Source organism: Myotis daubentonii, chromosome 3 (assembly GCF_963259705.1).
Source record: "Myotis daubentonii chromosome 3, mMyoDau2.1, whole genome shotgun sequence".
NCBI classification, from domain to species: domain Eukaryota; kingdom Metazoa; phylum Chordata; class Mammalia; order Chiroptera; family Vespertilionidae; genus Myotis; species Myotis daubentonii.
Genome location: NC_081842.1, coordinates 190,290,829 through 190,317,863, shown reverse-complemented (window position 1 = coordinate 190,317,863; position 27,035 = coordinate 190,290,829). Strand labels below are relative to the sequence as shown.

Below are 27,035 nucleotides of genomic sequence, written 5' to 3'. Positions count from 1 at the left end.
TGATTGTATTCTGAAGGGGGCTGGCAAGGTAAGCACACTCCCAAATGCACCTGAGAAGATGGAGCCCAGTTCACCCTCGCCGGAGCTTAAAGGTAAGGGCAGGACAGACCTGATGCAGACCTTGGGTCCCCAGGTCAGGAGCAGATGGTAACTGGAGTCAGGATGAAGAGCCTGAGGGACACCTCATCTGAGAGAGCAAGAAATAGCCCAGGTGCCCCCATAGACTATCTCTATAAGTAGTCGGAGAAGGGAGGTGATCTGGGACACAAAGATACTAGAGCCAGGTACCCTCTGCTCCTTGCCTTGGAGCGTCTTCTCCCTTCAGGACCAGGGCTCCAACTGACACCCTGCTTGGCCCATGGGAACTCTTCCCCAGGTCCAGATTTGCCCTGATTCCTATGTTAGACTGGGGTCCTGCTGTGGACCTCCTGTCTCTAGACACAGACCCAGCTGCACCTGCTGACCTTGAGCCTGCTCAAGTCCAAAGCTTAGGAGTTCCTGCCTGCTTCAGCCTCTCTTTGACATGGAAACACCCAGCTGCCCTGAGTGGGGCCAGTTCTATAACCCATTTGCCCCAAACCCGCCTTTGTTCTTATGCCAAGAGGTGCTTATACCTGCTTAGCGACCTGCCCTAGACTAGGCTTGGCTTTCCTACCTAGACTGAGTCTTGCCCTCTTATTGGACACTCTGCCTGGCCTCTCCCCCTCCAGTCCATCCCTCCAAACCAGCTTCCATACATCATTCTAAGATGCAAATCTGACTGTGTCCCTTCCCGCTCACAATCCTCCAAAAGCTCCCCATTGCCTACAGTAGAACATTCTAGTTCCTTAGCCCAGCATTCAAGGTCCTTCATGGACTGTCCTTCGGACCTCTCCAGCCTCCACTCCTGCTGTCCTTTGAACATTCCCTGTGCTCCGGCCATGGCAAACCATCTTTTTACTCTTCCTTTACTCTTGCTGTCCTCACTGCATGGCATGCTTTCCTCAAGTTCCAACTCCTTCATCAAGAATCAGCTTTCCCTTTGTTCCTCCCTGGGTTTATAATACCCTATGTACAATACCATGGTGGCAATAATCACACTGTATTAGAGTTGTCTCATTGCATTCGTTTCCCACCCAAGTGGGAGTTCCATGTGAGGCCATATTCTGCTTCTAGCTTCATTCTCAGTGTCTGGCACAAAGTACCTATGTGCTGAATGAATGAAGAAATGAGTGAATAGCAATGAGTGAGTGTGACAATGACATCCACAACACCCACACTGGGGATGGTGGGTGATGTTGGAGCAGGCAAGGGGTCACGATGAAACAAAAGCAGAGAACACCAGGAGATGGCTCCAAGAGGGAGGCCAGGAAGTTGCTGCAGCAGGTTCCAACCCCATCTCTCTGGGTGGCTCCATCCTGTACCAGAGCCGTGTGCTCTGAAAATCCTTGGAATCCCTGTTATTTCCTCATGTTTATTATTTCTGCTACTCCTGTAAGGAAATGCTTCTTGACCGTCCCCTTGGGAAGAGTTGCTCAGGCCTTACCCAAGCCTGTTGCATTCTTTGGGGGTGGGGTGGAGAAGTAGCTGCACAGTTCCTGCCTACCCTGGGCACTAGGACCCTCTTGGCCTGGAGGCTGGACCAGTGGGCCCTGCTACCACCACTGTCTAAAGCCCCTGGTGAGTTCCCTGTCCTAGCTTTCTTTTATTTAGCCGTATTCCTGATGACAAAGCACTCCATGCTCAGCCAACTGAGAGCCAGAACTGACAAAAAGCTTTGCAAGGGGTGTAGAGTGTCTGCTTTATTCATCATTGTACTCCAGGACCTAACCCCATGACAGATGCATGGTGTGAGAGCTCAAAAACTGTTTGTTGCATGAATAAAAACATGGATGGATGAATGGATAGATGAATGAAAGGATGGATGAAAGGATGGATGGATGGATGGATGGATGGATGGATGGATGGATGGATGGATAACAGGAAGGTTCTCCGTCTCCGGGAGCCAACCCTGGTGGCAAATGTGGCCATCAGAGTGTGGGATGCGCTTGGAGAGGGTTGGGGAGCTGGAGTTCAGAAACAGAGGGCTCTGCACCCCATCCCCACCTTCTCAAGCTCTCTCTCAATTCTTGGAGATCTGGGGTTGGTATTCCAACGGGGCCTTTCTCTGCTTAGAGGCACCTTCTCCCCATGGCAGGGGTTCCCAGACCTGGGTGGGCATCAGAATTTCTTGGGGAGATTTAAACACTATAGATTCCTGGGTCCTTCCTGAGACCTACTACTCAGAATATTGTTGGGTGGAGCCACAGAATCAGGTGATTCTGCCATGTAGACAGGCATAGAAACTCCTACCTACTGGAGCCAGTTTAAACCCCCAGGCAACGCACTCTGAGCCCTTTGCCATCTGGACCCAGTGCCCCTGTGCGGCCTCATGCCTGGCCCCTCACCCCCAACATCCAGCCTCAGGAAACTGCTCCATGGTCCCCAGACACGCTCAGGCTGTCTCCTCAAGTTCATCTCTCTACCTCCTGCCTTCTCTACCCGGGGGACTTCTACACATCCTTCCAGGCCCAGAAAAAGCACCTCCTGCAGGAACTTCCACGCCCTTCCTCCTCCCAGCCAGGCAGAACTCTTTTCTCCTTCCTGTGAGTCTCACTGCTCCTCCCACCACCTTATTCAGAGCACCTGTCACTCTGCCCAGTCATTATCCGATGGTGCCTGCACCAGTGGCCTGTGAAAGCCTCCCAAGAATCCTCTGAGGTGGACGAAGAAAATGATGGAAGCAAAGACTGACTAGGTGAAAAGCCCACAGGAAACCTCTACGTGTGCAGCTGGGACCTTAAATCCTCACAACAGCTGGTGCAATGGGGACTGTCCCTACCGGGCCCATCTGACACATGAGAAAACAGGCCGAGAGAGGACTTGCCCCAGTCACACTGGAAGTGTTAGAACCAGGACTTATCAACCATGGCTCCAGATACCGTGGTTGTACCCCCTGTGCTTCGAGCCTTTTACAGATGAGGACGCTGATGTGCAGGGAGCTATCTGCGCAATCTCACCATTCTCATAATTAGCACTGTCATAATTTGTAGCTAGGAGCCTCTGTTCCCCAGCTCCACACTCCACGTGGCCCCTATTTCACCTCCAGCTAAGAAATCCCGAGGCCAAGCCCCATTCCAGGCTCCTTTCCTTTTCCCACAACCCCCCAGAGACCTGCCCTCCAGGCTTCCTGATCTGGCCTGCCCTCTGATCTCACTCCACACCCATTCTGCCCCACCAGTTCCCAGGAAGGAACGCCCCATTCCTTAGTAGGCCACATCTCAGCTGGCAGGCAGAAGTCTGACACCTCTGGCAAGCTGTTCTCTACTTCCCATGCAGCATTCCGACTGAACGAGCTGCAGTGGTGGAGGGAGCAAGCCTTCTCCTCTGCCTGAGCCCGCTCCCCCGTCTGCAAGGCAGAGAGTGGCTCTGCCCTGGCAGCTTTCAGGGCTGAGAGGCGGCTCTGAGGATCACAGGGTAAAAAAGCTTGATAAAAGCTGATGGTCCAGCCCTGAGCGCCTCACTCTAGGCCCCGGTCAGGAGGATGAGATCCCAAGTCATCCTGGAATGGAGCTCTGTCGCCCTGGCAGCTCACCTAACCTGCCTGTGCCCCGGCACCTCATCCAAAGAACAGGATCTCAACAGATGATGTGCCTTCCATACAGACTCATTGTGAGAACTGACTGCTACAAGGCCCAGGTGCACATCAAGGGCACCTAGCATCCCCTATCTAAATGGGAGCATTGAGTGAGGGGCCTCTGTGGAGAGAGCAGACTAAAGCAGAACTGTAGCTGTGATCGGGCACCTTCCTGGAGCACTCCAGAGGGAAGCCTGGCTCTCCAAGGTGAGTGCCCAGCCAGCCAGCCCCCGCACTGAGAACGATGCTAGTTAACCGCCCAGCTGGGTAACAGGGTGTTTTGTACATTGGGCTGTCATTGCAGATGTTCTTTAACTCCTAAGAAGTTGTAGAGTTCTTTTAAAAAAAATTTTTTTTATTGATTTCAGAGAGGAAGGGAGAGGGAGAGAAAGATAGAAACATCAATGATGAGAATTATTGATTGGCTGCCTCCTGCACATCCCATCCGCAACCCAGGCGTGTGTCCTGACCGGGAGTCAAACCATGACTTCCTGGTTCACAACCACTGAGCTACGCTGGCCGGGCACAGAGCTCTTTAACATGTCTTTTCTCACCCACCGTTTACAAAGCCCACAGAAGGCATCTACGTGGGCTTTGGTTCCAGACTGGCCTGAGCTCATTTCCAAGTCTGCGACTTATTTGCTGTGTGGCCTTAAGCAAGTTCTTTCCCTTCTCCAGACCTCACTTTGCCTCACCAGTAAAGCAGGCAGGATACTCCCAGTCTTGGAGGGGTCCTATGAAGATTACAAGGGTCAGACGTGAAAGAAGTACACAAGAATCCTAAAAGCTCTACTACCACTTATTCTAGATGAAGAAACAAGCTCAGCACGGGTTCACTGCTTCCTCCACAGCTAGAAAGCAGCAGAGCTGGCTCTGAGTCAAGGACTCCCACTTCCACACAGGAAATTGTCCCTCATTCATGAGTTTTTGAGGCCAGAAAGGCTCTGGCTGCTCAAAGCCAAGGTCTGATCTTCGAGTCCCACTTTATACACCTTGCTTTAAAATCATCAGCAGCCATAGTTGGCCAGGTCTAGACCTTAGCACCAGTGGGTCATATGGGACAGGGCCAAGTCCAGATAGGTGTAGTGAGCATGGCAGGTGAGGTCCTGTGCCCTGTGCCCACTGGAAAACTCTCAGACCCGGGACAGGACAGCAGGGAACTTGTCCCAGTCGATTGCACTGCGAGGACACGGTGACCTCACCCCCACAGCCAGGAGCTCAGCTGTCAAGGCTGTTCTCCCTTTTTCCAGCCTAGTCAGGGGGCTGAGAGACACTGCCCCCACCCCTGCTGATTTGTTAGGCTGCTTCCGAGGAAAAAGCAAGAACTCTTCTGAAGCCATCTGGCTCTGGGCAACTTTCTTTTAACGTTCTCTCTTTTGAAGACAACGATGAGATACTGTTTTTCACTTATCTAATTGACAAAGACTAAAAACAAAAACACTCCCAGTATTGGCCAGAGGACTGTGAAAAGGGCAGTCCCTTTCCAACTGCTGGAAGTGCAATATGTACGATGGTTTTAAAGAATGATTTCTCTAAGTCTAAAAAATGCCCCTGTCTTTTCATCCTGTTGTCACTCTTCTTCAAGGATTTGTACCAATTTCTTGATACAAAATTGGAGTTGTTCCTAACTGCCCCCAAATGAAAGCCACCTAAATATTCATCAATAGGGGATTGGTTAAATCAATGATGGATCATTGGCCAGCCATTAAACTTCAGGCTGTGAGGAATATTTACTCACAGAGAAAATGCTCCTTATAGACTAAAGAGACAAAGCAAGCAAGAGCCAGAAGGATGTGCATGGATTAAAGCGGGCTTGATCAGGGTTTCACGGGGATTGTCCTCTTGAAATGTTCCCTCTTGGGCGCAGCCGCCATGCTGTACGGAAGTCCGGGCTGAGCTGCTGGAGACGGAGGAGGATGCAACGCCATATGGAGAGAATGGCCCCAGCCAAGGATCCCCTGAATGCAACTGCGTGGATAACAACAGCTCTGCTCCATGGGGAGCAGAACAGCACACAATCATGAGAAATAATACACTTGTAGTTTAAAGCCACTAAATTTTGGAGTAGTTGTTTTACGAGCAGTGGATGACTGAAACAACCCACTTGTTTTCATTTCCTAGATTTTTATTTTATTTAAAAATTTTTTAAATACTTTATTGCTTTCTGAGGGGAGAGAGAGAGAGAGAGAGAGAGAGAGAGAGAGAGAGAGAGAGGCATCAATGATGAGAGACTCATTGATCGGCTGCCTCCTGCACACCCCCTACTGGGGATTGAGCTGGCAACCCCTGGCATGTGCCCTGACTGGGAATCAAACTGTGACCTCCTAGTTCATAGGTTGATGCTCCACCACTCAGCCCCGCCGGCTGGGCCATTTCCTAGATTTTTAGAATGCACAAAGCGGTAACACAGAAGACTTGTGACTGAGGAGCCAGCCTTGTGCACTCCTGGAAGGCACTGTCTGGGTGACACCAATTATTGAGTCTTTGTCACTGGCCAGTCATTGTGTAGCTTCTACAAACCATCACATAAACGATCCTTAATAAATATTCACTGAATAAGGGAATCCTTGGCCTAGTCAACACACACTGCATCCCTGTGAGGTAAAAGTTGTTTTATTATAACTCAACTAATATTCATTATAGAAAAAAATTTAAAATGTAGGCATTACAAAAGTCATCCCCAATCCTACTATCCATCATTTCAATGAACATTTATCTTACATATATGTATAGCAATTCAATTATATTACATATGCATATTGACTTTTTTTTGTTTTTTATCCTCATGGGAGGATATTTTTTCCACTGACTGTTTTAGAGAGGGTGGAGGGAAGGGTGGAGGAGGGTAGAGAGAGATAAACATCAATGTGAGAGAGGCACATCAATTGGTGGCCTCCCATTCAAACCCCGACCAGAGCCGGGGAATTGAGCCTGCAACTGAAGTACGTGTCCTTGACTGGGAATCGAACCTGCAACCCTTCAGTCTGTGGGCCAATGCTTACCACCGAGCAACCCGGCCAGGGTGCATATTTACGTTTTAAAATGTGATAAATGTACGGTTTTATAACCTGTTTTTTTCCATTCAAAACAATCTTGATTTTTTTAAAAAAAAAATGTTTTTATTGATTTTTCAGAGAGAGGAAGGGAGAGGGAGAGATAGAAACATCAATGATGACAGAGATCAATGCTCAACCACTGAGCCTCACCAACTGGGCTTGCCTTTCTTTTCATATCAGTGTGTGTATATTCTATTCAACATTTTTAATAGATACACACGTTTGCCTTTGTGACTCATACCCCTTCTTCCGCCCCACCCTGTTCTCTTTGTCTGTGCTCTATGGTGCCAACTGGTCCGACCACAGCCAATCGGGCCCAGGGCAAACCTCTAACCAAAGCGGAACCAATCTGCTTTTCTCATTTAGAAACAGAAGCAGGACCAGGAGACAGTTGAGTCAACCTTGAGGGTAGTTGAGATGGTCCCATGTAAGTTCTGGCATTGTGTGACGGTCATATCCTGCCAGGTAGAGCAGAACATACCTGTCTGTGAAAAGAGAGAGGAATAAAGCGTGGTGAGGGATGTTGACTATCCTGGTGGTAGTCTCCTCGGGGGCCCATTACCTTCTCCTCGGGGGGCCCATTACCTTCTCCCATTACCTTTGTCAGCCCCTGACTGCACCCCTGCCACTGGTTTGGGAGACACCTCTATATGCCTTAATAAATTCTCCTATACTGGCTGAAGTTGGCTTGAATATACTGAAACCTGCTACTGAAAGATCCTAACATTATTATTCTAAGGAAAGGAGAAAAATGGAGCCCAACAGCCACAAGGGCAGGCCTCTGGGAACCAGTAAAAAGGAGAACCCAAGATAAAAGAGTATTGCCCCAGTGCCTTCTACAAGCAGAGGCTCTACCATCCACTTTACAATCCCAGGTACACAGGCTGGAACACAAGCAGTCAAAGCCCTTCTTCTATGCCGGGGCCTCTATTTTCCAACCTCAGCAGCAAACATCTGTTGGACACCTGCCATATTCACAGCATCGTGCTCAGGGCACAGATGGGAATGGATGCATCAAGTTCCATGGCTTTGGGTAAGTCATTACCACTTTTCTAGGTCTCAGTCTTCTTAGCTGTAAATGGGTTGATACACATAATTCTAAATTCTTTCCAGCTCTCACACCTATCAACTCAAGTCGGGGTCCTGGTCTCAGACCTCCAGGAAAAAGGTATATTTAACAAGCTCCAGAAGTAACATCAGACTTTCCCAACACCTTCCTATGCATTGTGCCCTGTGATTCAATCAATAGCTCCACCAGGCAAGATTTATTTGGCCTGAGGGCACACAGCTGTTGAATGGAAGAACTAGAACTTAAATCTAAGTCCAGCCAACTAGATGGATCAAATAACTCTTGACCATTTAAAAACAAAAGTTGTGGGGGGTTTTTTATTGATTTCAGAGAGGGAGAGAAAGAGAGAGACAGAAACATCAATGATGAGAGAGAATCACTCATTGGCTGCTTCCTGCCCACCCCACACTGGGGATCAAGCCCACAACCTGGGCATGTGCCCTGACTGGGAATCAAATCATGGCCTCCTGATTCATAGGTTGACGCTCGACCACTGAGCCATGCTGGCCAGACAACTCTTGACCTTTATTATCATAGTTCTTAAAATGAGGAAAGTTTATCAGGTAACTAGTAGTCAACTTCAAAGGGTAGAAAGTAGAATGGTGGTTGCCAAGGGCTGGAGGTGGGGGTGAGGGGAGGGAACGGGAAGTTACTCTTTATTGGGTATGAAATTTCTATTTGAGAAGATGAAAAAATTCTGGACATGGATGGTTGGGAGGGTTGCACAACAGTGTGAATGTGCTTAATGCCACTGAACTATCTACTTAAAAACGGTTGAAATGTAAATTTTATGTTATGTATGTCCTGTCATAACTGTTTTTGAGGAAACTGGTCCAGCAGAATAAAGGGAGTAAGTATAGATGGGATTAGGAGAGTTCTGGAGACAGACTGAACTCAATCCTCACATCTACCATTTGCTTACTTGCTTGACCTGGGGCATGTTAGTCTGAAACTGTGCCTCAGTTTCCCTCTTTGTGAAATGGGATAAAACAGCATGTCTAGGATTTGTTATGAGAATGGAAGGAGATCATTATATACCGCTCACTTCACCCTGGACCTGGCACATTGTAAACTGTCAGTACACATGACATTATGACCAGGCTTCTCAACCTAGTAAGAGAAGGTGACTTTGGGAGTCACCTACTGTAATACCTTTATTACAAAACTGAAGAGACAGACTTAGAAAGTGACTTGCCTGAAGTCACCCAGAAAACTGTAACAGAGCCAGAGTGGAACTGAACCACCCTCTTCTGAGTCCAGAGATCTCTGCCTCCAGCCAGCCCACAGTGCTTTCCCTTTCTTAAGAGCTAAACTGAATTTGGGTGTTAATTTTAAGCCTCAGTGAGGAAGGGAGGACTCCACGGGCTCACAACCGGTTCTCTGTCCATCTTCTAAAGTGAGTCAGCTCTGGTATAACTGGGTGAATCAGCCAGCAACTCCGTGATGTGATGAACGTGCCTGACTGCCAGGTGGGGGCAGGCATGGCTGGATGCCAGCAAGGTTTCCTGTTCCCCTTGAGGGGGTTTGGGGTATGGGGGAGGGAAAGGGTGAGGTCCAGGTTTCATACCTTTAATTTGCTACCAAGTTCCTTCTTTGGTAAAGCAAGTATGCCTTATTCTCCTTAACTGCCCAGTGGATGTATACATAAAATTTGGTCTTGCCCTCAGCACAAGGGGTGAAGAGGAAGGAACCAAGGAATGACATGTGGGAAGGTTTTGCACAACGTTGCATCCGCATAAAGGGAATTAGTATTTCACTTCTCAGGAGAAATAAGGTTCTAAGAACGAAATGGAGCCCAGCCAGGCTGTTTGTTTTTCCCATCAGTACTGGGACTTGTCGGGGTCTCTGAGGCCCTCTGTCTCCATGTTCTCCCACACCTCAGAGTGCCAGGTCAATTCTTCAGATGTAAATGTTATAAAGGACCTACTGTGTGCTAGGCCCAGGAACATGCCATTGGACCCTCCACAGAGCCCCATAATTATGATCAAGCTTTTTCTGAGCCCCATCCTACGGAGAGAAAATTGAGGCTCGCAGAGAGGAAGCAACTCATCAACGGTGGCACCACTGGCAGTGAGGAGCTGGGCCAGACTTCCGGACTATTCCAGCACTTGCTCTCTTGACCAGTTTGAGGAAGAAAGCTCCTGTGGGCTGCATCAGGTCCCCTCCATCCTCCTCCAGAGACCCCCAGAAAACAATACCTGGAAATAGAAAGAGACAGATCCCTGCCACCCTGATATAAATAGGCATTGAAAATGTTAAACACTAGAAACAACAGTTACCATTTTTCAAGTATCTTTTATATGCCTGTCACTCAACAGTCATTTTCTCCTTTATATTCTCAATAATTCTTCGAGGGAGATACTGATATTATTCCCATTTTATAGGCGGGGGAATTGAGACTCAGAAAGGCGAAGTAATATGCCCAAAGACACACAGCTAGCAGATCTGTCTTCAAAACTGTGCTCTAACCCCCACATATCACTGTTGGCCTTATTCATTCATTCTTTGCTTCATTCATTTAAACATTTATAGCCTTTCCCTTGTGCTAAGCAAGTAGCTAGAAGAAGCAAATCAGAAATGCCTGAGTCCCTGCCCCAAGGAAGTCATTATCTAGAGAAAGATACAGCTCAAATAATTGTAATCTAAGTGATAAGGCCAGACCCAGGTACACTGCTGGTCAGAAGTTTTTGTTTATTTTTTTAATCGAGGTGCTAGAACTCAAACCTACTACCTGTGTGCTCCTTGGCAAATTACTTCACTTCCCTGAATCTCAGTGTTTCATTTTAGAAAAAGGAGAGCAAAATATTCATGGAGTTTTCGTGGGGATTAAATTAACTGAAATAATATTGTATTCATTCATTCATTCAACAAATAAGTACTGAGCCCTGGCCAATGTGGCCTAATTGGTACAGCATCGATCATCCAATGCACCAAAGGGTCACTGGTTCGATTCCCAGTCAGGGCACACGCCCAGGTTGTGGGTTTGGTCCCAGTCAGGGTGTGTGCGGGAGGCAACTGATTGATGCTTCTTTCTCACATCGGTGTTTCTCTCTCTCTCTCTCTCTCTCTCTCTCTCTCTCTCTCTCTCCCCCTTCATCTCTCTAAAATCAATAAAAACATATTTTAAAAAAACAACAAGTAAGTAGGAAGTCTCAGTGTATGCCAGATTGTTTTTTGGTGCTGGGGATGCTAGCTAGAAGAAGCAGACAGCAGACATTCCCTTGAAACCAGAGAGTGATATTTTAAGTAAAAAAAAAATTAAAAATAATAAATTTTTAAATTGAAGCATAATATATATACAGAAAAGTGCAAAAATTGGAAGTGTACAGCTCGCTGAATTTTGACAAACCGAACACACCCGTGTGAGCAGCACCCTGATTACAAAACATTACCAGTCAGGTCAGAATTAGGGTGTGGCAAGTGAGGCACTCATATCCCCAGCAAGATTTAAGGGGGTGCCAAAAGCTCAATCATAAAGATAAATAATGTATTTTACACAATATTTTCTAAAAACCAAAATTAAAGAAAAAAAACCCATGATGACAAAATACCAAAATTTTAAATAATGACAAGATTAGTAACAGTGCCTGTTGAGTTATTATATTAAAGCCCAGGGCAGAAGGGGGGGGGCGGGGAAATAATTTAGTGAATTAGAGGAGCCATCTCTGGAGTGGGGACCAGAAGGGGTAGGGGAAGATGATGCGTTTAGATTTAAACCTGGACAGTGCCAGGTCCCTGTGCACACGAAGAGGCTGTCCTGGAGATAGCTGGACAGACAAGCCTGGTGCTCAGGAGAGAGTAGCGGAGGGATGTGTTCCTCCCGTGGCCCGCAGCGTCAGGGAGCGAGTGGTGGCCCTGAGGGATCTTGCAGAGGAGGACGAAAAAGGATAAAGAAGGAAAGCAGAAAAATTCTCTAGGAGCAGGTGGTTTGAACAGGTGTGCAAATGAGAGCGAAAATATTAAACACAAAAAACTGTCCTGCTTGGCCCATCAGGCCTTCGAGGAAGTCCAACCCTGTGTTTACCTGCAGCCTGGGAGGATTTGAGTTGCAAAATATCCTGCGGTCTGGGACTCCTGCATCCCAGCCCCGGCCAGCCCCCCTCGCATCAGCTGCGGTTGACTCAGCAGGCCTTTTCTCCAGACTGCCAGGACGTTTGCCTTTAAAGGCAAAAATAAAATAATATAAAATGTAAAAGCCTTCTCCCGGGCCGGCTTACTCACTGATGACTGGTGACTGGAGACGCAAGGCGGAGCCGCTAGGACCGACTCAGCGCCGCCTCCTCCGCCGCTGCCGCCCGCGGGGGCGGGGGGGGGGGGCGGCCCACGTAGCCCACGTGCGTGCTCTCAGGCACGCACTCGCCAGCATCCTCTGCGGAGACACCTGGAACCGCCCAGCCGATCCCAGAATGCTCTTTTCCTCCAAGTAGCTAAGCCTGGAATTGCTTGGAATCAGACCCAGAAAAGTCCCCAGTTCCTTCCTGGCAGCCTCAGGAGACAAAGCTGCCAGTGTGAACGCAGCTTGGGGCGGGGGGGGGGGGGGGGGGGGCACTGGGTCCCTCCAAGATGACCGCCAGGGCTCCCCAGCCCTCTTCACAGCTCTTTAGAGCCTCGGGGTAGGGGAGACTTGAGGGGAGGCTGAGATTTCCTCAAGTCCTTCCTCTGCTCAAACATCCCCCCCACCCCCCACCCCCCACCCCCCACCCCCCAGTGGCTCTCCACTGCCTACTGAATAAAGTCCTAACTCCTATACCTGGCATTTGAGGGCCTTTGTGACCCTCACCATTTAGCTTCTTCTCTCATTCAAATTCCCCCTATGCTCCTCTCCTCCCTCCCCCAGCCCCCAACACTTCGAGCACAGGGGCTACTTAGCCTGGCTCTCTCTGGCTTAAGCTGCACCTTCATGACCCACTTCCAGGCATTTATTTCTTCATGCTCCCTCTCCCCCCAAACCCAACCTTCCAGCCTCAGATGCTCCTCCCTTATGTTTTTTCTGGTGTTCCCTCCTCGGTTGGAGTTAAATCCTATTTCACAGAACTCAGCCACCCCAAAATAGACTAGCCTGCCTGGGAATGTAATCTCTGATCCAGGGTCAATAGCTTCTGATGACTGCACCTCTAAACATAGCCTCCAGGGGTCATAAAGCTTTTACAGGGAAAAGTTAGAAGTGAAATTTCAACCAGATAATGGTTGTCTGTCTGAACAGGTATGGTGTGGACGGCAAAGGTAAGGCTGTTGGTCACTCTCCTTTGCCTTCAAGGGCCACCATGACAATAGGAAGGGGGTTGATTGAATTTCCTACACCATGAATTCGTACCGTTTATTTGGATAAACTTTAATACACATCCATTTACCTCAGGCTTACCCAGGAGGGAATTATTATACCCATTTTATAAACGTGGGTCTTGAGGCTCAGAGAGAGAAGGGATTTGCTCAAGAATATTTGGCAAGTAAATAGCAGAGCTGGGATTCAGGAGTCTGACTCCAGAGCTCCCCCATCCGTCCCGTAGCTGGATGGGAAGATTCTTTCTTCCCTTCAGCAATTACTCTCTGCCTGTCTGCTGTCTTTGCACATGTTCTTCCCTTTGCCAAGAATGGCCTTTACACTGATCTACCTGGTGAACTCATATTCATTCTTCTAAACCCTGCTGAGCATGCCCTCCCCCTTCCCTGAAGATCTCTACTCTCTCTGTGATACAAATTCTGCTCCTGTGTGCATTCGCATCCCTGTACTCAACTTGGTGTTGTTGTGCATCTCCCCTCTTGCATCCTCTCCAGTTCTGGGACTCCGTGAGGCTAGCTAGCATCAGGTTCACATGCCTCTGTCCCTGGGGAAGTGAGACCCATAGGCTGAGTGGAGCATCCCACAGCTGGGAAGAGGCATACAAAGTAGGCTAGATGTGCTAGGGAACAGAGACTGTGCGCAGGGAGGTAGCAAAACCCAAAAGGCACTCAAGGAAAGGCTAGGAGAGTTGCCAGGAGCCTGGTAGGTCAGTTGGGTACAGCGTCCTCAGGACGCGCCCATCCATCCTGGGTCAGGGCACATACAAGAAGCAATCAATAAATGCAAAAATAAGCGGAACAACAACTCTCTCTCTCAAATCAATTTTAAAAAAAGAAATAAAGTATTTTTCTTAAGTTGGCAGGAAGCAGACAGATTAACTGCTCATTTGTTCATTCATTCCTGCCTGCCTTCACTCCTTCACCCAAGTATCTTGAGCGACAGGAGTCCACCCCGCTCTCTCTGGCCCCCTCCCCGCGCAGCCCCGCCCCCTGACGTGGCCCAAGCCCCGCCCCCGGCTCTGCGCCCCCCTCCCCCTCTCCAACACACACACACACACACACACACACTAGTAGCGCCAGCCAATGCCTGGGGTCCTATAAACCGTAGCGGTGGCCTCGCGGAGCTTGAAGACCACGGGTCCTGGGAACGAGCGGAATCAGACTCGCAGTCGCAGTCTCGGGACCTGAGCCGCCCGCGCACCCGTTGCAGCCAGAGCCTCCGGCGCAACCCAGCGCGGTCATGGATCCCAGCAATAAGGTAAGCCGCGCGCTCGCACGGCCTGCCTGGGTCTTCCGACCGCCCGGCCGGCCGGCCGCGCTGTGCACCCGGGGCGGGCGGCGCGCGTCTCTGACCTCTTTGGGCGCCGGCCTGGAGCGCAGGGATGGGGGCGCGGAGGTGGCGCGGGCTCGGATCTGGCGGGCTCGGAGGCGCCGCGCGCGTTGTTGGCGCCGGCACTGAGTATCTGGCTTCCGGGGAAGCTGCGTGGGGACTTGAGGCTCTCACGTCTCTCACGATTTTCCCGGCGCTCGGACTCCTCCTGTGGCACCCATTGGCTGAGCGGGCCGAGCCCCCGGCCCGGCCCGGCCCCGGCGGCGTGCGGAGGAGGCGGGACCCTCCTCCTGCTGGCAGCGAACCGCCGCTCCCCTTTCCTGGGGCGCCACATCTCGCGCGGCCTGGGTGCCGAGGCGCAGGGCACGCCGTTAGGGCCGGGACTCCGGCCGGGGTGCCCGGTTCCTTCCAGGCTTAGAGGGCAAGAAGCTGGCCGCCGAGGCCCTCCTTTCCAGTAGCGCAGGCCCCAAAGCTTCGTGGGCTCCGAAGTGGCACGTTTCCCTCCGGGGCGGGGCTGGGGAGAGCCCCACGGGGGCCGCCGCCGCGTGTCCCCGGGGAACTGGGGAGCGCGAGGGACCCCAGGCTGAAGTGGAGCCCGAGGAAGGGGACTGAGGAACGGGAGGCTTCCTACTCTGAATAGATGAGAACATTCAAGCGGATAAGAGGGAAAGTTTCCAAGAAAAAAGTGACTTGAATAATATGTCCTGCACAGGGGAGGGGCTCCATCAATACACGTTCTGGGTAGGAAGCCGTTTACAGAGAAAAGAAGAGTTGCTTGTCCTGCCCAGAACATGTATTGATGGAGCCCCTCCCGTGTGTGCAGGACACATTTCTCAAGTCACTTTTTTCTTGGAAACTTTCCCTCTTATCCGCTTGAATGTTCCCATCTCCTGGGCAGGGAAGGCGCGAGGATGCGCTTTTTTTTTTTTTTTTTTTAAACCTGGGTAAGGCTGAACTGTGCACCGCCCCTGCCTGAGGGCTGTAGAGGAGTGTGGCAGGACTGGGTGGGGGCGGGGGGGTCCCGCTGGGCAGAGTGGCGCCGGACATTTACGCCAGGCTGTACCCTCAGCGGGTAACGGCTCCTTCATACCTGTTGAATCCTGACTGCTTGCTTCACCCCGCCCTGGGGAACGCGTATTCTGACAGTCATAGGTTAGCCATTATGCTGGGATATAACATACTAAAAATCAAATGAGAAGCGCTAGTGGTGAGGGCTTGAGACCACACAGTCCACATACTTGCTGTGTTGTCTCAGGACCCTGGTAGGCCGCTTAACCTCTCTGGGCCTCCGTTTCTCCCCGTGTAAGACAGATAACTTTTTACTTCCTCAAGAAGGGTAAGAACTATCTGTTCAGCGTGTGACATAGGACCTGGGTGTTTATTTGTTGAGTGGATAAGTGAATAAATATTCCGCGTGGAGATAGAACATTCTTACAGTTTGCTAGGCACTTGGCTAGTCAGTGCTTTTCGGAAGTCCTGCAGAGGTGGTTTTGAAGTCCAGCTTAGCTCAGTTGCCTGATCTGCATAATAATATTATTTTCATCATTAGAATATCTGTAAGAATTCAGAAAAAAAAAAAATGTGTGTGCCTTCATAGATGTTCGGTAAATCTTCCTGGCCTCTTTGGGCTCCCGTGATGCATTGCTCTTACCTGGGTCTCAGGTTTCCTGTGCCCGAGTTGTGGCCTCTGTCCAGAAGTCCGGCATTCTGGCAGTGTGTACTTTGGGGGAACCCCAGGATGTCTGGGCCGTAAGTACCACTTGATCAAGGAATCGTTAAGGTTCCAGTTCTTCTCCAGTAGGGGTTTGTCAGGAAGTGGGTTTGCAGAGGTAGCCAGCCCATGGGGGAGAGATGAGTCAGCTAATGTGGCTGCCCTGCCTCCCCTGTGAGGGCGAAATGAATCACAATCCAATGAAAAATGACTTTCCCAAGGTCACACACTGAGCCTCCTACCTCAGAACACAATTGCCAGATGAGGAAACTGAGGCCAGAGAAAGAAAGAGACGTGACCAAGATAAGGCTTTCACAAAATAGTTGCAATGTTCTATAGTATGAGAAAAAAAAAAAAAGGTGCTTTCTTCTCCACACCCCTGTCCTCTGTGCCATCCTGCACTCACCCCAAATGAGCAGGAATTGCCAAGCTCTTTCTGGGCTCAGTAGGAGTCTCAACGTTGGATTAGGCATAACTTGACAACTGAAACCCTTCTGTGAGTTGGAACAAAATGTGTCCTCGCAAAACTATGACCTTGGGGAAGTGGCTTTCCTCAGACCTTCGGTTTCTCGCCTGTAAAATGGAGGTTCGCTCCCCTGTGGTGGATGTGGTGAGACAGGCCAGGAGCCCTAATCAGAGCGGTGGCTATTTTAAGTGGAAACGCCCTGTGTACGGCCTGTTTGGGTGTGCAGGCATTGTAAACATCGCCGTGATGATCCTTGTCCCCGGCTGAGCCCTTCAGGGACCCGACCCCACTTGCCCCAGAGCTGGGTCAGCCCCAAATCCCCCGTAATCAGCTTGTGACTTCAGGGAGCTCAGCTTTACCCAGTGCCTCCTGGTCACGGGGTGTCGCGGCCTAGAGTTCTGCTCTGGCTCCAAGGGTACAGGCATCCAGCTCCCCTCCCCCAGGCTGGCAGAGGTGGGAAGGCTTGGAACAAAGGGGAAAGTGTGTGCAGCGCTGGCTTGGGACCTGCAGCCCTTCCCCCATGTCACTCCTGGGCCGAAAGGTGAAAAAGCCACTCAGTTTGGTAACCGGTGTCCCCAGGATCATAGAGGCTGAGAAGGCACCTCATGGGCTCAGAGAGGCTGTGTCCAGGCCCACAGGCCCCGGCCTGGCCACCAAAACAAACCCCCATTGTTACCTCCCTCCGTGGGAGGGGTGGAATAGGGCTGGAGGCCCTGCCATCCAGCCACCAGGCCAGGGAAGCAGTAGCTAATGCATAAATGCTGGGGCTTGACAGTAACTGAGCAGGGCTCCATGGTCTTGAATTTGGGCAGAACGAAGGCAGTATTCATCCTCTCCAAGACCACCTTTCTGGCTTCTGCCTCCCAAGGGCCCCGGCACCCTGGAAGTGGCGGGGGAGAGAGCTTTACCAGATCCCAGTTTATGGAGCATTTGGCTACCGAGGCCTCTGCTGGACAGGACATCTGTCCATATCACCTAGCCCGGAGCTGTCTCCACCATCTTGACAGTTGGGAGTGGGGAGGAAAAGGCCCCCTCAGCAACAGCTCCACCATCCGACCTCAGGCCAGCCACAGAACTTACTGCTTCAACTGCAGTAGGAAAACAGTACATACCTCTCTGGGTCCGGTTGTGGATTATTTTTTTTTAATGATAGAAGTATTGGAGGCATCTGTGGAGAAATATGCAAAGTAAAAGAGTAAATGTCTTCCCCCAGTTGAAATAGTTTGCTGTTTACCCTCACAGACCTCGTTTTGTGCATGTGTGTATATGTGTGCCTGTAAGTGTAATTTTTATGTATTTGGATCACACTTTCTACCTAGTTCTGTGCAGTCCTGCGTGGCCCGCCACCCCTTAGAAGTAAACTCTTGCAGGATTTCTCTGCGTGTATAAGCAAGTACCATTGTACAAGCTAATTATCTTCCCCTTCTCTACACAAAATGTACATTCTATTCGTTGTTTTGTACCTTGCTTTTTTCTCTGAAAAATCTACCCTGGGGCTCTGTCCAGATCAAGTACGTACAGATGTGTTGCATTCTTTCCAACAGCTGCATGGTATTCCATTACGGGCGTGTCCCATGTTTACAAAGTAGCACCCCCATCACTTTTTCTTCATACCACTCATCACCTGATGTATCTTACGTATTTATTTTCTGTCCTCGCCCTCAACTAAAATATCAAGTTCCAGAAAGGCAGGAATTTGGTGTATATTGCTGAATTCCCCATTGACTAGAATAGTGTTGGGAATATGCCTTCAAGCCTTATCCTTTCCTTAGTAATGTAATTTATTTTTTGTAGAAAACCTCTCTGATTGAGAACTGGAGGTCTTAGGGGAAAGGGCATTTTCAAGGTCACACAAGCGGAGAAGCTGGGACTTGTATTTGTTTGCTGAGAGTGTCGTGGACCTTTGCCTATTCCCATGGTCTTATCAAATTAAATTGATGAGAGTTGAATTGTTATCCATCTCACCAATGAAGGGGCACCTCCTCCGGGGTGGCAGCCTCTCCAGATGTCCAGGTCCTGACCCAGGGCCCACACACACAGCCCAGGGAGTTAAGTTGTTTGCATTTAACATCTCATTTTAGGAGAAACTCCTTTTTATTTATTTAGGGAGAATGATTTGGTTTTGCCTGAAAGGCTTTGAGAATCCTGTGCAGTTTACATATTGAGTTTGTACATAGCAGTTCAGGGGACCTGGGGGCTTAAAGGAAAAATTGGCAAACTTTTTCTGTAAAGAGCCCCCCCCCCCCCAAAGAAGTAAATATCATCAGCTCTGTCCCCATCGGCCACAATCACTCATCCCTGTCATCGTCGCACAAAAACAGCCATAAACAATACATAAACCAATGAGTGTGGCTGTGTTTCAATCAAACTATATTAATGCTCCCTGAAATTTGAATTTAATGTAATTTTCATGTATCACAGAATATTAGTCCCTTTTCCCCAGCTAATTTAAAAAAATGTAAGACCCATTCTTAGCCGGCAGGCTGGATGTGGTCCACGGGCTACTGTTGCCGACCTTGGAGCAGAATCCACCCAAGTAGCCAGGAGCTTGGGCCTGGGCTGTTCTGACTCAGAATGGGCAAGGCCCAGAGCTGCTGGAAGGGAATCTGACCTACATAGAAAGCACCAGGTAGAAACCTTGTTTCCTTCAGGGACCAGTACCCGGAAGTGAAGCGGGGAGGACGTGAGCAGGAAGGGCAGAGTTTGGCGTCGGAGACCCCTCCCAGCTTGAAATTTCACAGAAGCCGAGGGATGTACCGGTACCCATTTTTTTTCTCCGAGCCTCCCAGTTTCTCATCTGTGAAAGTGGGAGCAATCTCTCCCAGAGTGTGTTCATAGTGGTTAGATTGGGACGTGGAAGCAGCCCTGGTATGGCGCCTAACCCCTTACAGATGTTGCAGGTGCTGCAGGTGCTGCTGGTGCTGCTGGTGCTGCTGGTGCTGCTAAATTCAGCAGCTCCCTCCTCCTCTGCTTTAAAGATTTATGAGTACCGCTCCCCACCCACAAAAGATTGATCAGTCCCTTCTGCCTCCAGGGCCACCATGAGGTGCAGGGAGGCTCAGCCAGGCAAGTCCTGACATCACTGGAAGGGTTGAAGGAAATAACTTCAAAGGGAGCAAATGCTTGAGGCCCCCTGAAGGTCAGGCATTGGAGCAGTACAACCCATTGCTCAGCTTTTAGGAGGAAAAGGTCAGAGAGGGCAAAACGCCAGCACAGGAATCCAAAGAACTCCAATCCCAGCACCCGCTTTTGTTTGCTGGGTGGCCGGGGGCCCCTGCCTCTGACCTTCTGCTCCCATTAAAACAAGGGTTTTAAAGCCAGTATGCAATTTCTTGGGCCTTTTTTTTAAATCCTCACCTGAGGATATGTTCATTGACCTTAGAGAGAGGGAGAGAGAGAGAAACTCCAATCTGTTGTCTCCTGTACATGCCCCGACCTGGGAGTGAACTGGCAACCTAGGTAAGTATATGCCCTGACCGAGAATCAAGCCCACAACCTTTTGGTATACGGGATGATGCTTGAACCAACTGAGCCATGCAGCCCCGGCATTGGGCTTTTTTTTTTTTTTTAATGCCCCAAATTTTGTTCACATGACATCTTAAAAAATAAATGTACAGGAAATAAATACAAAGGGAGCTGTCACGGATCCAGTAAGCCCCCACCCCACCCCACCCCCTTCCTCTTTAGAACTGGGGGCCAACCAGTTACAAAGGCTGTGTCCCACGCTCCAGTGCACCTGGAGAAGCCATGTGAGAAAGGGGATGGGAGCAACATCCTGACTCCACATGGCAGTAGCCACATGCCCGCCCTCTGCCGGTATCGACCCAGGTTCTGCTGAAGGCCAAGCCCGAGGAAAGGGCACATAGCAAGTCAGAAGGCTACGCTGCTCGCAGTGCTACCTGGCCAGAGCCATCATCATCTCGGTGTGTGTGTGGGAGGAGAGTTCCCAGATGCTGACACCTCCCCATTGGCTCCTGGGGCAGGGAGAGCTCTCAGCCAGGCTCTGGACCCTCAGGATTAGTATAGAGGTGACGAGGGGTGGGGTGTGATATCCCCCTCTGTGTGGGATCCTGAGCCCGGGCCTTTGCTGAACTGGAGAGTCTGTGGCACTCTAGGGGTGTCAGGGTTAAACTCGGTTTGGTGGTCTTTCCTCTCCAGCCCTGTGGGTTGGGGTAGGCCAGTGGTCGGCAAACTGCGGCTCGCGAGCCACCTGCGGCTCTTTGGCCCCTTGAGTGTGGCCACGAAGTTTCAATCGCACTGTACGTGCGCGCCCGCACGTGGTATTTTGTGGAAGAGCCGCACTCAAGGGGCCGCAGTTTGCCGACCACTGGGGTAGGCATTTACTGTTGGCCTGTTCCCACGTCTCAGAGCGGAGCTTTCAGTACTCATCCGAGGGCTGATAAATGGCCAAGTTAAAGTCTGTGAGGATGAACACCGTTCTGGCAGAACAGATACACACAGAGCCGGGTTTGCCCAAAAGCTAAATTCAGAAGTGGTGGGTCTTTCACAAAGGTTCTGTGCTGTGTCCTCCCCTGCGCACTCTAGGCCCGCAGTAATGAGTTCCCAGCCTAGTGGGTAAATAAAGGTGAGCATCCCAACTGCTTGGAGCAAAAGCTGGAGACTGTAGCAGACACAGCAAGGGCAAAGGCCTGGAAGAGTGTGGATGTTCCAGAAGGCAGCCCCATCCCCAGGAGGTCTCAGGTTCTGGGCTCCACATTACTCCTGCACCCCTAAAAAAAGGCTTCATAAGAAAACTGCAAGCTGTGGGGTTTGTACCCCTTCCCTAAGGCATCACCAACTTGTCCATCAGCTTGACACCAAAAAAAAATAAACACATGTTGACTAAATGGATTTCATCACCATATTTCCGTTCCAGCCACAGGGAAGGTGGGGGCAGATGGTGCTATGGCGGCCCAGCTGAGGGTGGCTTCCCATCCTTCCCTGATTCAGAAAACGCTTGTCAGGTGACCCCTGCGAGCTCTATGATGGGCACTGATTCAGACCTGGACAGCAACCCTGAAGGGAAGGAACCCTTGTCCCCATTTCCCAGGTGAAGAAACTGAGGCCCAGAGCCAGGGCCTCCACCTATCCCAACTCCAGGGTGAGGGGAAGCAGCTCCCTGCTCTTCAGCCTGGGTCTCCTGACCCCAAGTCGAGCAGTGATCAAGCTGGGTTTGGTGGGTGCAGGGGGGCGGGAGTGTGAATGTGTGATGGGTGCCTACCATAGAGCAGGGGCACCTAGCATCCAGCCACACTGAGCACCTCCTGTTTCATCTGGGGCCCCATACGGGCCTCCTCTTCCCCCTGCACATGCTGTTCTGTCTCCCTGGAATGCAGTCTTGTCACCACCTTCCCCGCTTGGCAGACTCCCTACATGTCCTTCACGGCCCCACTCCAGTGTCACCTCCTGAGAACCCATCTTTGATGGTTCCCAGGAAAAATTACGTGTCTCTCTGTCCAGGACTCCCACAGTGCCTTCTCCCACCGACGGTTGAAGCTCAGACCACACTCGCCTGTGCACTGGACCAGAAGCCTCTCTCTTGATGTCACGACCGGGCCCTGGGCATGGTCCCTGGGCATTTCCGTAGGTCCTAGTGCAGCAGCCTGCCTGGGTGGATGTGCATATAACTCAGGACGTGGATAGGCAGGTTTTCTAACGCAGAGTTTGACCTTGACCTGCCAAATAGCAAAGTCCTTGATTCCTAGCAGCCGCCAGAGGCTACAGCTGCTAGTCGGGGTCCCAGGGGTGACTTGAGAGACCCAGAGAGGCTCCTGGAAGATCCTAGCCAGACTGAAAACAAGGCCTGTAATAATAGTACTACTACTCACAGCCCCTGCTGCAGCGTCATTTATTCATATGCTACCGGCATGATTACCAGAGCACATCTCATCTGTATTATTTTTCACTTATATTTTCATTTAAATTGCTTTGTTCTAAGTAATATGAAACTGCAGGGCTTGTAAAAAAAATTCAAAAATGTGCAAAAGGCTATAAAAAGAAAATCTCCCTTCCACTCTGCCTCTGCCACTCAGATCCCCTGAAGTACCTTTCTTGTGTGCCCTTAAATAAGTAGATATTTATATTCTCCCCTTTCCCCAGCCTTATTTATTTATTTATCTATTTATTTCACAAAAGGTAGCATACAACACACAGCTCTAAGCTTGCTTTTTTTTTTTTTTTTACTTAATATATCTTGGTCTGTGTCCCAAGTTAATATCGCATTATATAATTGTGCCACGTTTTATTAAATCACAGGTTTGCATCGCTCATTTTATAGAGGTTTTTAAAAAAATATTTGTATTAATTTTTAGAGAGAGGAAGGGAGAAGGAGAGAAACATCGATGCAAGAGCAAAGCATCAATCGGCTACCTCCTGCACACCCCCTACCAGGGATCAAGTCCACAATCCCAAGCACATGCCCAGGGAATCGAACCACCGGCAACCTTTCAGTGCACAGGACAACGCCCTCCCAACTGAGCCACACTGGCCAGGGCTGCACTGCTTGTTTTATACTTATTCTGTTGTGAACGAGAGAAACATATCTTTCACACCGTTTTTGTCATACTCTGGACAACCCAGTGGACAGCCCCCCAAGCTAACACACGTGACTCACCAGGCAGGACTCTCACATGGTGAGGTTCAACAGCCACTGTTTAGGCCTACCTCGGTCAATGCTCAGTGCCCTTGGCATCCTCTTACTCAATCCCAGTGGTCAGCCTATGAATTGGGCTGGGCCGGGGCCCACCAGAGGAGGGCTGTCAGGTACTCCCCAGCCACTCAGAACTGACAGCCCTGGATCTGCAGGCTTCCTCGGGAATTGAGAGAAGGGAACTCGGGGGCCCTGGGGCATGCTGAGTTTGGGGTTGGGGTGAGCTGGGCAGTGAAGGACCGGGTTGAAAGGGAGTGCAGCCTGCCATGAAGAAAGCCCTAGCATCCAGGATGAATGTCCAGCGTTTGGCCAGGAAGGGGCCAGGTGTGCTGGGGGGAAGGAAGGGCCCGGCGCTCACCTGGTGAAGAATGGACTCTGAGCTTGTGCGCTCGGGCTAGCCGAAGCCCCCTTCCTCTTTCTCAGCCTCTGTTGTGAAAACCTTGGCTTTCTCAATCGTTGGCCTGATGGCAGAGGATGAAAAGACCACGCGAGGAACATGTCTGATGAACAGCTAAGCCAGCTATCTGTGAGGGCTGCATCTGGGTTCTGTGGGGAAACCGAGGCCCACAGCAAGGCGTGACTGAGCTGAGAGCCCCCCTCCCTCCACAGGCTGCACCACTCAGGGTCGTGAGCTTGCAGCCCCTCCTCCAGGACCCAGCCCGTGTGGTGCCCACAGTTCTTTGCTGTCCCTCCCGTGGCTCCGTTCTCTCACTACCAGTTAAGGGCCTGCCTGATGTCACGTTTCTTGACTTCTTCGTTTTAAAAGAAAAAAAAAGAGTCCCTATTTTAACAAGAGAGTCCTTATTTTAACAAGAGGGGCTCTCGCAAGCAAAGCACCGTCCCTCTAGCAAGGTGCCTTGTCACCCAGGGCCCACCTGCCTGCTGCTCTCAGGCCCCCAGCTTCCCGGGGGCAGAAACCCACCATCATTTTTCTCCCTTTGCCCATTGAAAACACTTGGCCCCACGCTTTGACTTGCCTCGTGTCACGTACTTTTCCAAAGCACATTCCTGAGCGGTATGTCATCTGTGTCCAAATAACCCTGAGAGGCTCAAGGTCTGGGGATGGCTATCGTGAGGGACACTAGGTGGGGAATCATGGAACCCTGGGCTCCAGCCTGGCGCTCTGTAGACCCCTGAGCGAGCTGGAACTCTTCTCTCCCTCATCTCTGCCTCTTGGGGCTCTGTTTCCCACTGTGAATGGAGGGAGGGGAAGATGGGACCACATTTCCAATGCTGATCAGCCTGAAAGTGTCCCCATTTTGCAGAGCAACAAACAGAGGTTCTGGGAGGAGTGGGGAAGACTCACTTAGCGTGCTGGGATTCACAGAGCAAGTAGGCAGGCAGGTGGGCTAGAATCAGAAGCCAGCCCCTTTGGGTCCAAATCCGAGGCTCCCCCCTACCCATCTATGTAGTTTCTCCCAGGTAATTTGGTCCCCCTTTCATAGGGGCATTGGTTCCTGGGCCTCCCAATCAGTCTGGGGCCACCTGCATCCCGGCATGGCTCCACCCAGAGAATGATACCCCAGAGAAGCCAAGGCCTGTCCATCTTTAGCCGAAACCTAGCTGCAGAGAGAGAGAGAAGACCCAGATATCCCCTCCGCCCCGGAAGGAGTCTGGCCAGCCTGGTGTCTAGAAGTCAGGAGGGCTGGTTAGGGCACCTGAAGTCAAAAAGTGGCCAAGTTTCCTGGGAGAAAGACTGGTGGAGTGCCAGGAGTCAGGCAAGATACCTGAATAGGAGAACCTGCCAGCCCAGGCTCTGCCCTGTAGTAACCCGGCCCAGAGCTGCCTGTAACAGTGTGTTTTTCTCTCTGCAGAAGCTGACCGGCACCCTTATGTTGGCTGTGGGAGGGGCAGTGCTTGGCTCCCTGCAGTTTGGCTACAACACTGGCGTTATCAATGCCCCCCAGAAGGTGAGTGCTCCGCTTTCCCTGGCTTATCAACACCAGCTTGCACTGCACACCCCCTCACACACTCACCCTGCCTCTGAGGTGTCAGACATTAATGTCAACTCACCATCTGCCTCAGTATCCTGTTTTCTGGCCCCGAACAGGTCAGAGAGTCTTATCATTGGCCTTAAATTCTTGGGGCCCATAGAAACATGGGGTCTTAATAGATCACCTTGAGCAACCTCCTATACAACACAGACATTTGTAATAATCAGAGCAATCCCTGGTATAATGATGCTGCATGTATGTGGCGCCTGGGGCTAGCGAGGGCTCTCATGGTGCTTCTCTCACTGGCTGCTCACCTGCAGCCCCAAGGCAGGCGGGCAGCATCCACCGTGCCCATCCTGCAGATGGAGAGAGTAGCGGAGAGAAGGAACCTGTCTGGCATTACCCAGCTAGTCAGGGATGGAGCTGGTGTCCAGCTCCAGTCTGCCGTGGAGCCCTCCTGGCCGGACGGTCCCTGAGCCTGTGCCACACCCATCCGCTCACAGCACACTCCTTATAAGGCCTCTCGTCCTGAAACTGCCTCCTCTCCCTGGAGGCCCTGTGCCAGTCAAAACACAAATGGCGTCTTGCCCTAGGGAACTGCAGGGGCTGAAGGCCTGCGCTTACTTCCGCCTCCCCCCAGCGCATCCCAGCTCTGTCCCTACTTGTTCACTCCAATGTCGAATGTCAGACTAGGAAGACCTGGTGATCACCTCCAGCCCAGCCCACGTGCTTTAGGGGGGAGAGAAGAGGAACGCCGTCAGGAGAGGGGACGGTACTGCGTCCCTCCTCTACACCAGGCCTTCTGCGTATGCTTCTGAGGTCGGGTGGTGATTCCCACTTTATGAACCTGAAAACAGGCCCCGGGGCAGATGAGGGTGGATGCAATGACCAGTGGTCTCAAGGTCATGTAGCTCGTGAATGGTGGAGTCAGAAGCCAAACTCTTGTTTACACGACCCCCTTCCTGACCAAGCTCCTTGTGAGTTCAAAATGCTGTACCTTCCGGGGGAGGACGGCATGAGAGTGGACATCGTTGTTCAGACAAGAAAGTGAGAGTAGGCAGCTCCTAAGGCTCGGGGCCCGTTGGAAGAACGAGGCGGTGTCGGGAGTCAGAGCCAGGCCTCCTCCAAACAGGAGGAGGGTGGCTGCAGAGCTACGCCCCATGCCGAGGAGCAGGTCACAGGAAGGCCTGGCCTGCTGAGTCATGAAGGGACTTTTCTCAGCTCGTCTGGAATGGGAGCTGAGGGCCCTGCTTGGTACAGCCACAGCCCTGCTTTGCTAAGTGCTCTGAACAGCCCTTGCCAAGGTATGTGCCTTGGAGCGGGCTCCATTTGGGAATCCTTACAGACGGGAAGACTGTACCATTATAGAAGGAGGTGGAGGGCACATTGGGGTCCCCTGGACACTCCCAGATGCTGACCTCATTGGTCTGGGCTTCTGTTTGGGCATCGAATTTTTTTTTTTCCGCTCTCTTTTTTTTAATTTAAATTCTTTATTGTTTAAAATGTTACATAAGTCTCCTTTTTCCCCCATTGACCTCTCCCAGCCACCCCCACCCCCCTGGGCATCGAATGTTTAAAGCTCCCCAACTGATTCTAATGTGCAGCCAAAGTTGAGAACTACTGGATGAAGTGATGTCCTGACTGATCACATAGTGAGTTACTGACAGAACTAGGGCTCTAAGATCAGGACACAGGAGGTGTTTTCCAGAAACAACACGGTGGGGATGAGCTGCAGAGAGGGCAATAAAATGCCCAGAGGAGAGAAAGTCCGATGCGTGACTTGGGTGAATGGGAGGAGAGAAAAGCTTGGGAGGGCCACGGGTAAGCCAGAGCCTGGCCACCCAGGGCCGTGTGGGTAGCTTTCATCTATAAAATATCCAGCCAC

At 50.9% G+C, this 27,035-nt stretch overlaps 1 protein-coding gene and 1 long non-coding RNA gene across 4 annotated transcripts in view; one reads left to right on the top strand and one right to left on the bottom strand.

The window, feature by feature from the left end:
• Positions 1 to 6,768: 6,768 nt before the first annotated feature.
• LOC132231167 (uncharacterized) lies at positions 6,769 to 14,258 on the bottom strand. 2 transcript variants are annotated; one of them, XR_009451997.1, is made up of 3 exons: positions 14,121 to 14,227; positions 7,579 to 7,783; positions 6,769 to 7,196 (listed from the first exon to the last, which is right to left on the bottom strand). It is a non-coding gene; the product is annotated as an uncharacterized LOC132231167 (long non-coding RNA). The 2 variants fall into 2 exon arrangements; XR_009451996.1 differs by lacking the exon at positions 7,579 to 7,783 and having other exon boundaries at positions 14,121 to 14,258.
• SLC2A1 (solute carrier family 2 member 1) overlaps positions 14,137 to 27,035 on the top strand; it is a 28,891-nt gene continuing 15,992 nt past the window's right edge. The window contains exons 1-2 of one of the 2 annotated variants that reach the window (XM_059689820.1): positions 14,137 to 14,318; positions 25,031 to 25,126. In XM_059689820.1, coding sequence (XP_059545803.1) covers positions 14,301 to 14,318; positions 25,031 to 25,126 — 114 coding nt within the window. In that variant the 5' untranslated portion in view covers positions 14,137 to 14,300. Of the gene's footprint in view, positions 14,319 to 25,030; positions 25,127 to 26,778; positions 26,803 to 27,035 lie in introns of those variants that run through there. The other variant, XM_059689821.1, reaches the window with a different exon arrangement.